The sequence below is a fragment of the Sceloporus occidentalis genome, unplaced genomic scaffold (genome assembly GCF_023333645.1).
Source record: "Sceloporus occidentalis isolate IW3139 unplaced genomic scaffold, rSceOcc1.0.p SCAF_53, whole genome shotgun sequence".
Taxonomy (NCBI): domain Eukaryota; kingdom Metazoa; phylum Chordata; class Lepidosauria; order Squamata; family Phrynosomatidae; genus Sceloporus; species Sceloporus occidentalis.
In genome coordinates, this window is record NW_028317033.1 from 4,128,054 (window position 1) to 4,140,347 (window position 12,294).

General features: G+C 39.6%; 1 protein-coding gene across 1 annotated transcript in view; it reads left to right on the top strand.

Annotated features, from left to right (window-relative positions):
* Nucleotides 1-722: 722 nt before the first annotated feature.
* The window catches only part of LOC149288239 (rho guanine nucleotide exchange factor 4-like), a 41,814-nt gene continuing 30,242 nt past the window's right edge, over nt 723-12,294 (top strand). Inside the window, exon 1 of the mRNA XM_089491936.1 lies at nt 723-801. Within this exon, the coding sequence (XP_089348062.1) occupies nt 723-801 (79 nt within the window). The remainder of the gene's footprint in view (nt 802-12,294) is intronic.

Consider the following 12,294-nt stretch of genomic DNA (forward strand, 5'->3'; position numbering starts at 1 on the left):
TTTAATGTATATTACTCAAGAGATTATGCTAGTTTCCTTTTGTGGCAATTATTTGTTAATTAATTTTTAGAATTAATTTTATTTATTAAAAAATATATATTCACAAGGGATTTATTTTGTGTAACATTCAAACTATTGTTATGTGATCGAACACTGTATGTGAATATATTAATGAAATAAGAGTAGGATGTAAGAAACAGTGAGATTATTCAGACCTATGGTGTTGGAAAGCTTCTAGCCCTTTAAATTGATTTTAAGTCCAATCAGCCTTGGCCAAAGACCCTTTAGTTACAGCTCCAATGGTTTGTGTTCCTTTCAGGAAATACTTGAGGGCAACAGAGTTTTCATTTTAATAAAGTTAAAATTTATACTTCTACTTGATCCATCATTCACTGCTGGGTTATTTTCTTAGGGTATTCTCTGAAACCTAAAAGTTAAATTCTACATCAGACTGAAGTGACTGTTAGCACCTTAGCTGTTGTTCCATCCCAGTGATGACGGGAATGGCAGTCCAACAGCAACTGAGGTCCGTTTGACATAGCTGCCTCTCCAAGATATATGAATAAAATGTCTATCAGCCACTTTCTTTCCATGGAGGCATTCAATAGCTGCAGTGGCAGAGAGAATATCCAGCACTTGTAACAGTTCCTGACAGCTGTCTTCTTCCTTAGGCTAGAATGAGTATGTCTGCCACTCCTTCGGAAATATTTCGAATTCTCCCAATGAAGATACATTCGTTTTCCCAGAGCACTCCAACTGGACTTGATTTTGTGGGCTGCGTGAGAAATTTTACATACCCAGGTACTGTATACATGTGTTTTCACTAAATATCTCTAATTATGAGAAACACTGTACATGACTACAGAATGATAACCAATTCAGGTATGCCAATTCTCCTATATGACATATATAAAGATATAAAGCTCACAAACTCCCTCCAGATCCAAATTCAATGCCCAGCCAATGAGATTAACAAAAAGTTTCATTTCTAAAAAATATAATTCCTAAAAACAAACATCTCCACAAAGCCGGAAGCCATCTGGTATATTCTATGCTCATACCCTATGATCTATTTCCTATTATCCCATATGAAATTGTATTCTTGGATGGTATGCATTGCATTAGAAATTTCTATAGTCCTAAAGGTACAATAAGGTAAATTTCAAGAAATCTCTGGTTTAAGTATGCTTTATACAGGGCCTTTAAATCTATTGTTGGAGCAGAGGCTCCTTATGAAGGGTTGGCCCTTCATAATGTAATGTCGAGGTCACTAAGATGAAATTGCAGTTTCATAAAAATGTATTTCATATTATTAAAAAAGTATTGCTACAGCTTCGACTCCCTATGCAAGCATATTTATGTAAAATTAATAGAAGTGGATAATTATATATAAACAAAGGAATCATATTATCTCAATTTTGTTAATGAATACAATAAATTATAGTGATATACAGTAAATTTAAGAAGAAGCTATACATTACCCCCACATCCTCTAAAGGGGACCCTTAGGGTCCCTAATCAGCTGTGGCTTCCTGCCCCTGACAGCCCCACTAAAGTACTTTTAATATGCATTCTTCAAAAATGAAAAAAAAATTAAAACACCTGAAGCTGAATCTGCAGCCCTGGAGCTGCCCTCCATAATTCAACCATTCTTGCAACTGATTGGCCTCTTTAATCAGCCAATGAGTGTCAGGATTGTGCACTATAGTCTGGACATACCCATGTCGGCATTCTTCAGTGAGCCAGCATAGTTACTAACTGGTAGTAACAACAAGGTGAACAAAGTGATTTCTTCATCCCAACGCATCTTCTGCATGGAAAATTAATTTGCATGGGGGGTGTAAAACAAAGTTGTCCCTCTTTGGCCATTTGAAATGTTGGGAGGTACACAATCTGTATATGATGTATTTAATATCATCTTATAAAACACCCTTATATTCAAGGAGCTTTAAAATATGAGTACCTACAGTAAAGGTAAATTCAGCAGAAGCATTTCATTGGTTTATATCACAGTTAATTCATATATATAGAGTTTTGGTCCAGAAACCTTAATAATAAATATGGATCTATTAAGACAGACAAGTGAGCTGCTATATCATTCCTAACTGGTTGTCACCTTTCTGCACAAAATCCTGCTCTAGTTTTTGCAACTACAACGTCATAAATGTGCTTAGAAATCATCATTTTAAAATATAAATCAGAATAATCTTTGTTATAAATTGTGGAATTATTCTGCATCAATATTTCAAACTCAAAGCATATTTTGAATTTTTAACCAGAAGCATAATAAAAATCCTAGTTTTTAACACTTAAATCTCTGACACCTAGAAAGTAGTAAAATAAATAAAAAAATAAGCAATTTTACTTTTTTTATTGGTTACCCGACTTAAATCTTACAAGTTTTCAATACAATGTAAATGATGATTCTTGTAACCCTGTCCCCGTGCCTGTGAGTGATGTGCCTTGTAGTATTCTTTCCAAGAGAAATCCTCACAAATGGTTAATGAAATGGTGCAAATCAGCATGAAATGTAAAAATAAAGGGCCTGGCTATGTAATTCCCCCGTGTGGCTATGTGTGATAATGAGGTTTGAGAAATACATATTCCCTGGTGGAGCCCCCTTGGAGGCCCCCTATGATGTCAGGTTGCATCTCCCGAGGAAGCAGCAGCTCGGCAGTGGGTTAGCAGTGCCAGGTAGTACTGCCTGCGAGAAGCAACAAGAGGCAGCTCTCTCCGATCTGCGGCCCCGGATGAGAGCGCAGCCAAGCCCCTGTGATGCCATGAACCCCCACGGTAGCTGTGGGAGCTCCGGGCTTTCCTCCGGATCGGATTCTGACAGCAGTAGCTGCGTGGGTTGGGGTGGTGTTGGGATGAGAGGGCTGCTGTCTAGATACTGGAGCCTGGAGAGCCTGCAGTCTGCTTCTGGTAAGGTGCTTGCTGGAGATGATGTTACATACTGTGCAGTCTGGTGTTAGCGTGTGTGTTAGTGCGTGTGTGTATCTAAGCAGGGTTAATGTGCAACTTGTGTATGGGTATATGGTAGACTTTGCATTAAGAAGACTGGAATAGCCTAACAGTTTTCCAAGAATCCCACTGTGGGGACAGATACAAACCTTAAAACTCTGACAGGTGGTGAGCACTATATCTTTTAATATTGCATTTAATTCAGCCTGATACAAATAGGATATATATATATAGATATATAGATATGGATATATATATAGCTGTAAATGTGTTTACTATATTCCTAATAGAAAATCATATATTGTTTATATCTGATGACTTTGGAACTACAGAGGTCTAGCAGAAACGAATTATTTTTTATTGCTATAGCCCAGAGCACAGTATGACTCTAGGAGTCATTTTTTTGGTTCTCAATAAACTGGCCTTCTCAGTGGTTACTAAATGGTTAAATTAACATTCTCAGCTAAAGACCTTGGTGACTTTCACCCAGATATGACATGCAGAAAACAAGTTACATTAACTCAGGATCACTCTAGAGAGGCGTCTGTTTTCCTATTCACATTCTATGTGTATACTTCTGTAAACAAGGATGATATATATATATATATGTAACCAAAGAAAAATGGGCACTCACGGGTCTTTGTAGCAAAGTGCATTAAGCACTAGTTTATTTCAATCAGCATGGCCAACGTTTCGGACCACCTCCGGTCCTTTCTCAAAATATAAATATATCCAATAAATGCATAAAGCTTATCATTTTAAAGCAGCCATGCAGAAACGTTTCTGTAAAATAAAAATAAAAAAAAATAAAAGTGGGAATCTGCACACCTCATGCTGTAATAAATTAATTGAAAATATGAATTGACTTTGTTTGTTAAACCAGGATTATTGTATTTCTGCCTCTGATAGGCTATCATCAGTTGATCGCTATAATTCTGCTGCTTATTACAATATAACATGCCTTTCTCGCTTTGACACTATAATGCCTACCTTAGTTTCTTCCACTAGCAAGAAATAGTTAAAATTCCTGAGCGGAATGTCTTATCATAACTGGAATTCTATATTTGCTTAACATATGTTAGGGGTGGCAGTCTTGATACGCGAAGAATTGCTTGTAAGGATATACTGTATATTGCAAGTGGATCAAAATATGCGTTATACATTATCCTTGGCTGATTTTGTATTGGAAGTGTTTGTATCTTTTTGTAGAGGAAACAAAAAAAATCAATACACATTATGCTTGTTATTCCTGCACAGAAACTGTGAATTCATAATTAAAATATTTTAAAGTGCTTAACCCTTTCAGCTATAGGGAAATGTGCAAAACAACGTGATTAACTGTAGGGGTTAAGCGTTCTCTTTTAATGCCCGTATAATCTGTTCTCTAGGAATCCGAAAAGCATCAGACACACTGATTACGCTCTGTGTAATTATTGCCAACAATTGTTGGAATACAATAGTGTATTCTTCCTGGGTCTGGTATGACCCCACGCCCACTAACATGAAACTACATGCGTCAATGCGTAGTATTTTGAGAACGTCGCTATGTGCTTACAGTTGAAAGTTTCATAGACTATATTATTGGCAGCAGCATCGTAAATGCTCTTTGTATTGGGGTTCACATTTTTGGGGTTATTTTTTGGTAAATACGTAAATGTTACTAGATCTAGTAAATCAAGAGTATCTTTTATTTTCTACCTCCGATCCTCTTCTGGCTGATTACCAGAAGAGGTGGATTTGTTTTTTCGTGGAATCCACCTGTGCTCAGCTTGCATACCTGTTCTAATTGGGGTGCATACCGGTTCTAATTGGGGTGATGAAGGTTCATCGTTGATATACCCTGGGACTCTGGTTAAAACTGTCTAAAGGAAAGTGTCCCTGATCTTTTTTTGTGTTACCAAGTACTGTGTTCTGATAAGAACTTTGCTTCCAGATCATTAAAGAAGATTTTATGCTTGTTATAACATCTCGGTGTCAGGTCTCATTACCCGACCTCTGCTTCTTGGCTTCCAGCAATATCCTTCAAATCCGGTCAGCCAGTAGCAGAAATTACATGATCACATCAAAGTTGACAGATGCTTTCCAGGACAGAAAATCTGCATAATAATAAATTTAGTACTTAGTTGACTTATTACTTATGAAGACTTATAAAGTCATTTTATTAACCATTTGAATCTCATAAATCCTCAAACTCCAAGTATTTGTACCAGGTGTAATCCATGTTATTTTATACATATAACTTAATTTGGAATATAGGAATCCATTATATGTGGAGTTGCTATCTCCTTAGTTGAGACCCTGATGATTTTCCGCTGCTTTCAGATGAACTTTGTAAGGTTACTGAAGAAACCCAACACTACTCAAATAAATGAGAATCACACCAGGATATTGGACAGGTTCCTTTTAGGGACACATTTTGTAAAACAGTAGAAGACCATCGCTTTCTCTGATGTCAGAGTTTTTTGGGACATCAGCGATGTCACACACTTGTGTATATCACCAGTGGCATAGTATGGCTAAGGAAGGTCCAAGGACGCAGCAGCTTCGTTAGGGGCCGATCATCCCATTTTCCAGTTAGACTCCCTAGTGTGCTCGAAACCAGGACATCTAATCTGCGGAGTTCTCTCTAGACTAAAAAAAAAGACCGCTTTACCTTGGAAGGTCTGTGGGATGACTGGCTCTGCCCTGGCTCAGGCTAAAGGGAGCAACCACCATAAATACACAACTGCATATGACAAGTGTTGAGCAGTGTTTGCATAACACTGTGTGAGACCTCAGAGTAGACTGGGGAGGTCTGATACCTCTTTTTTTCTTTTTTAATCACCAGTGGGCACCTGGTGAGCTGGTGAGTCTCTGAGAATTACTATCTATGGGATTCAACTCAACCTTCAGTGAATGAACCTCACAGTGTGAGTGCTCGATTTATTTATCTGCTCTGTGTGATTGATGGGAGTGATTTTCAAGGTTTTGCTAGGCTGGAAACCTGGCACTTTTAACAGATGAGTGTGTTGGGTCATTCATCTCCGGGATTGATAGACAATCTGTTATCCGTTCCCTTGATATATTTCTCTTTGATTACTTTTGGGATGCTGAGATCATTTACTATTGATTTGATGGAGCCACTACAAGCCATAGATGGATCCGATGATAACCAGCTGTAGCAATCATTCTGCCTCATCTATCAATACTGATCTTATTCTATCTGCTAAAATAGCAATAATGTCTGTAATCACTTGCATATTTTCTTCACATTTATTTAAATAGACTACACCTGCTATTTAATGCAACCAACAGATCAGCTGTATATATACAGATTTTAAAATGTTTAAAGGACATACAACTGATATTAAAAAATCAAACAAAACATTTTGAGACAATGGGGTGGATGGAGGATCTACCTTTCTTTACGCAGTTCAGTTAATCCAAGTGCATTGATTATGTTATGATGCATAAAACTACTTTTTTTAGGAATTAAATATATTTGCTAGAAACATTCCAACTTTGAAAAGTATTTAAGCATTGGAAGTCTGACCTAAATTTAGCTATATTTGGAAGCTATTGTTGTCATGGAAACTGTGCATTGGCAACAATACAGGATTTTTAACACATTGTTAAACATCCCAAGCCACATATGTACCCTTTTATTATTATTAATATTATTATACATAAAATATAAAAAATTAAACATATATATTGTTGACCTGGAAACCCTGGAGGCATGTTCAGTATTTTAACCCCTTAAGGACAATGGGCGGTCCCTAAACACATTGAAAACAATGCATTTTGAGCCCGTACATGTACAGGCTTTGTCATTAAGGGGTTAATTAGTTGGTATGTATGTATATTTCTTATTTATTACATATGAGAAGATTCCATTGTATAGACTGCATTTTTCTTTTGGCAGTCTCTAGGGCAGACCTGGGCAAAGCACGGCCCGCGGGCCACATCCGGCCCGCTGAATAGCTCGGACCGGCCCGCAAAGAGTGTCCTGGTGACTCACCAATGAGTCCGGTGTCCCCCCCCGCCCCGGTCACTTACCTTAAACTCCTGTGTTGGAAGCGTTTGTCTCGGGTGCCGGCGCTTTACGCTGGGCGCCGGCATATGACGTCAGACGCCGGCGATCAGCAGTGAAGCGCCGGCACCCGAGACAAACGCCTCACGCTTCCAACACAGGAGTTTAAGGTAAGTGACCGGGGCGGGGGGGGAGATCCTGAGAAGGGGGGGTTAGGGAGTTAGAGGGGAGATACTGAGAAGGGGGGGTTAGGGAGTTAGAGGGGAGATACTGAGAAGGGGGGTTAGGGAGGGAGGTCTTACTGTGTGTGTGTCTTACTGTGTTTGTGTGTGTCTTACTGTGTGTGTGTATCTTACTGTGTGTGTGTATCTTACTGTGTCTGTGTGTGTCTCACTGTGTCTGTGTGTGTCTCACTGTGTCTGTGTGTGTCTTACTGTGTCTGTGTGTGTCTCACTGTGTCTGTGTGTGTCTCACTGTGTCTGTGTGTGTCTCACTGTGTCTGTGTGTGTCTTACTGTGTCTGTGTGTGTCTCACTGTGTCTGTGTGTGTCTTACTGTGTCTGTGTGTGTCTTACTGTGTCTGTGTGTGTCTTACTGCGTGTGTCTTACTGTGTTCATAGCTTATTCAGTTATTGTAATAAATATTTTAGCCCATTTTTTAGCTCAAAATATTTTTTCCTTTTTTTTCTCCTCTAAAATCTAGGTGCGTCTTATCAGCAGGTGCGTCTTATAGAGCGAAAAATACGGTATGCACTCCGAAGCCTTGTTCATTTTGTTCACTTCTGTGCTGTGCTAATAGTTATTCAGGCCTTACTTATTCAAGCACCTCTACCAATGACGTAGGCTTGAATAACTTTATTAAACAGCACATAAGTTAACAAAATGGACAAGGCTTCGGAGTTTGTAGTTTGTAGAGGTCTGGCCCTCTAAAACCATTCCAATTTCTCATGTGGCCCCATGGGAAAATTAATTGCCCACCCCTGCTCTAGGGGAAGAGATATTAAATTCCCATTCAATAAATGTATCACTTGCAAATCCTTTATCAGATACCATTTCTGTAAGGTAAAGGTGTTATTATACCTGGGAACTTCCATGGGTTTACCTCTTCTGGCAGGGCTAGCCGAGCATTGTGGGAAGTGAAGGAGAAATAGGTAGAGAGTAGGCTGAAAGTGGGTGGTGAGTTGACACGGAAAGGGCTTTACTTGGAGAGTTTGCAGGTATTTTCTATTATATAGAATATGTTTGCGGGTTGTTTCTGCTATTATTACCGTATTGGCTCGGATATAGGCCGCCCCCGTATATAGGCCGCACCCTAAAAGTTTGGTGCTTTTTTAAAGAAAAAGTTTTTTTCTTTAAAAAAAGCACCAAAAAAACATGCTGCCACTCTGTCTCCCCCCCCCCGAGATATGCTGCCACTGTCCTCCCTCCCCGAGATATGCTACCACTGTCCTCCCCCCCCCGAGGTATGCTGCCACTGTCCTCCCCCCCCGAGATATGCTACCACTGTCCTCCTCCCCCCCCCCGAGATATGCTACCACTGTCCTCCTCCCCCCCCCGAGATATGCTGCCACTGTCCTCCTCCCTCCCCGAGATATGCTACCACTGTCCTCCCCCTGAGATATGCTGCCACTGTCCTCCCTTTCCCGAGATATGCTGCCACTGTCCTCCTCCCCCCCCGGAATATGCTGCCACTGTCCTCCTCTGCCCCCCCCCCCCCGACTTACCGGAGCAGACTCCCGGGTGTCTTGCGGGGCCGGCGGGGGACATCTACGCAATACGCGTATACAACTTCCGGTGCCGGCACTGGATGTCGGGGGGGAAAGAGTGGGGGAAAAAAGTGCGGCCTATATTCGAGCCAATACGGTATATAGATACTCCACTACTACTGGTCTGCATGTCATACAGGGGAAGATAAACAGTGGAGTAAGAGGAATTTGCCACATGCCCCTAGTGACCTGGGACCCCTGCTTGCTGTGTATGTCCTGCTGAACAGCGGGAACACAGTACTTTTCGTTCTGGATAACGTGAAGGCCCAGATGGGGACCCACTTAATCCATGGGTTATTTGCAGAGATATAGACAGACTCAATTTCAGGAGTATGATCAGTAATTTAATAGGGAGATTACCAATTCCTGTCATATGACACAATCAGCTCGTAACATGTTCCTTTTCTTAGGCACACGTGTTCAGTAAGAGTAAGCTCTGCATGGCTCTCACACTGTAAAGAAAAGACAAGGCCCAGAGTTACTGTGTCATCTTCCCCCAGCCAGCAGCCTGCAGTCACAGGAGCAGCGATACTCTGTGCAGGCACAAGAGAGGATGTGTGAAAGTCGGCGTGTATGCATGAGTGTAAGTATTTATGTAGTGAGTGTGTGTGTAAGAATGCATGTGGTTGTGCACCTTGGTTGTGCACCTTAAGTGGCATCATTTATCACACAAGTGTTCCTGGCATATCTAGCGAGACCTCCCCACACACACACACAAGCATGTGATCTCAATAGGAGTGCTTTCTTGCCACTGATTAGCTTCCAAAATAGTGACATGAAAAATGAGATCATATATATAAGGTACTTTGAAGCTCGAGTCTGGAGCTGCAGCTTCTCCTAAATGTAGATATTTTACTTATTTTCCTCCTACATAAAAAATTGACAGTATTAAAGTACAGAGTACATTTGTGCAGCTGTGTGTCCCATTAATTGTTGTGGAATGTTAAAAAAACCTTACTATTCTTACAAGGTTTGATATGGTTAAAAAAAATACAGGAACGTTAAAAGATTTTCATGTCCCTATGAAAATCAGAATCAAGAGGAGCTCACTGGAGCTGGTCCTTCTATAATACATGGTGTAGGTGGTAAGTTAAAATGCTATTTCACCTACAAACTCCCAGTGTTATATTTATTTTTAAAAGTGTTATACTTGTCACAGTTGGTGAGAAAGTTAATAAAGCGTTTCGTTTTTTCAATGCAATTTAAAATTACATGTTATATGCAGGTTTTTTAAGAACTGTGCGATAAAATAAGGCGATGCACTTTTTTTGGAGAATATTTCTTATGTGTAAATAAGATGCATGCATTATCTGTGCCCATCCAGTCTGTTATGATGTAGAGCCCTCATTATGCATCATTTTTCAAGTTTGCTCGAGCCTCCCGTGTATTCACAATGTATGTGTTACAGGAAAAGTGCACAGGCAGCTTATAGAATGCCTGCAAACATCTCATTGTATATATCATATATGTATTACCTGCAAAGTATTAAAATATTTTGCCACATTTTATTTTTACTTTGCTATGTGTGATAGCATAGATTGAATCTTTTTTTTCATCAGTTCCTGTTTTTATACAATGTAGATGTCTGAAAGATTATTCTTGTTTGTCACTTGCACAACATCTTGTGTTGCTTGGACATCGCATAGTCATAACAGGATTGGTATCGCAGGCACAGAAGCGAGTGGACACACTAAGAGGATTATATACGACATGAAAGTAGGACAGTTGGATTTGTGAATGATGCTCTGCATGATGAAAGTGAATAGCCTGAGATAACATGCACCTGAGGCTATACTTGGGATACGGTACTGGTGTCCTATTAAAAAAACACAGCTAAATGATTGCATTTCTGCATCATTACCTAAACCATAACACCACTTAAAGCACTAACTATGTTGAAAGTGCATGAGCTGAGCATTTTACCTATAGACATATATAGAAAGAACTCATTTGGTGAGACTCTAAACAGTCCAAGATTATTCTGCATACTCTGATGACCCATGAGCATTAAACTCGCTTCTTGTCTTTTTCTATTTTATTTTATTTACATATGACATCTGTTGGTTGGCACAAAATAAGGAAGATAGCCTTGCACACTCCAATATTCACAGAAACTGATATATTTAGATATGTACGTACATTTTAGTACAAATAATGAGCTTGTTTTGGCTTGATGAAGACCTAATTGATGTTGAGGCATCAGTACGTGTGATTACCAAAATAAATCAATTATTTGTTTATATTGGCAATTATATTATTGTCCCTTTAAATCCAAAAGTCAAAGTAGTCAAAGTACACTACAGATGAACCACACTGTACACAGTAGCCTTTTTTGTTTGAGATGTGGATGCTCTACATAATGGCAGAAGTAACAATGGGGCAAAGTGCCACAAGTCATGTGTCTGTTACACTGTAATGTATCCTTTCATAAGGCTTGCACTGCTTGTCAAATGCGGAAAAAGATGCAAACTGTCTTTGGAATGTACTACATTGTTTTGGATATTTTGAATTCCTGGCTCAAGCTGTTTACTACTAAAATAATTCATTTAAAGAGAACCCACATAACACACACACACACACCCTTACCATATATTTATAACCAAGCACAAGGCAGGTAAAATGCCTACAGATCACTACTCTAAAATATGAGAAGTCTGGTTTCAAACTGTTTATTCTTATGTAAAACAAGCATGTCTTTATTATCTGCTGATAAAGTGCTGTGTGTGTGTGACAGTGGATGTTAGAATTGCCCTATTACTACAATTACATGTTTATTACCTTTTATTAACTGCCCTTGTGTTTTGGGAAATTCATTACAAATGTATCTACCAGATTAATACATTCAAACACTGATGGGTTGAAATGTCATAATACAAATATCTAATGGGGGAAACAGGGGCGTACCTAGAGTATTTGGCACCCGGGGCGGATCCTGTATGTGGCACCCCCCCCCCACACACACAAAAAAATTAATTTTGGCAAGAATATTTATTTCACAAGTTGTATACTGTATGTCAACTGGGAAAAAAACTAGAAATCTGAAAAAATAAATTAACTTATAAATAAATAAGTTTAAATAAATAACATTTACTGAACAGATATGGTATAGCATAATTCCTACTACTATATACTGAGCCAGACATTGAAGGTAGTGCAACATAACCCTTATCACTATACGATAAGCCAGCCTGTCTGTGCCACAGCTGCCCCTAAACCAGCCTTCCTGTGCCACAGCTGCCCCTAAAACAGCCTGCCTGTGCCACAGCTGCCCCTAAAACAGCCTGCCTGTGCCGCCGCTGCCCCTAAAACAGCCTGCCTGTGCCACTGCTGCCCCTAAAACAGCCTGCCTGTGCCACCGCTGTCCCTGCATTACTGTAGTTTGCAGTGTATGTAGTGCAGATGACAGCTGTCCAGACCATAGATCATTGTGAGATGCCTTTATAATAAAGTGATCTTAGGGTGTGCTTTCAGACTCCAAATTTAATGGCATATAGAAATGGTTTATTCCGGCCTTTCAAGATGAAAACAGTTCCGAAGGCCAAAGAGTTTTCCA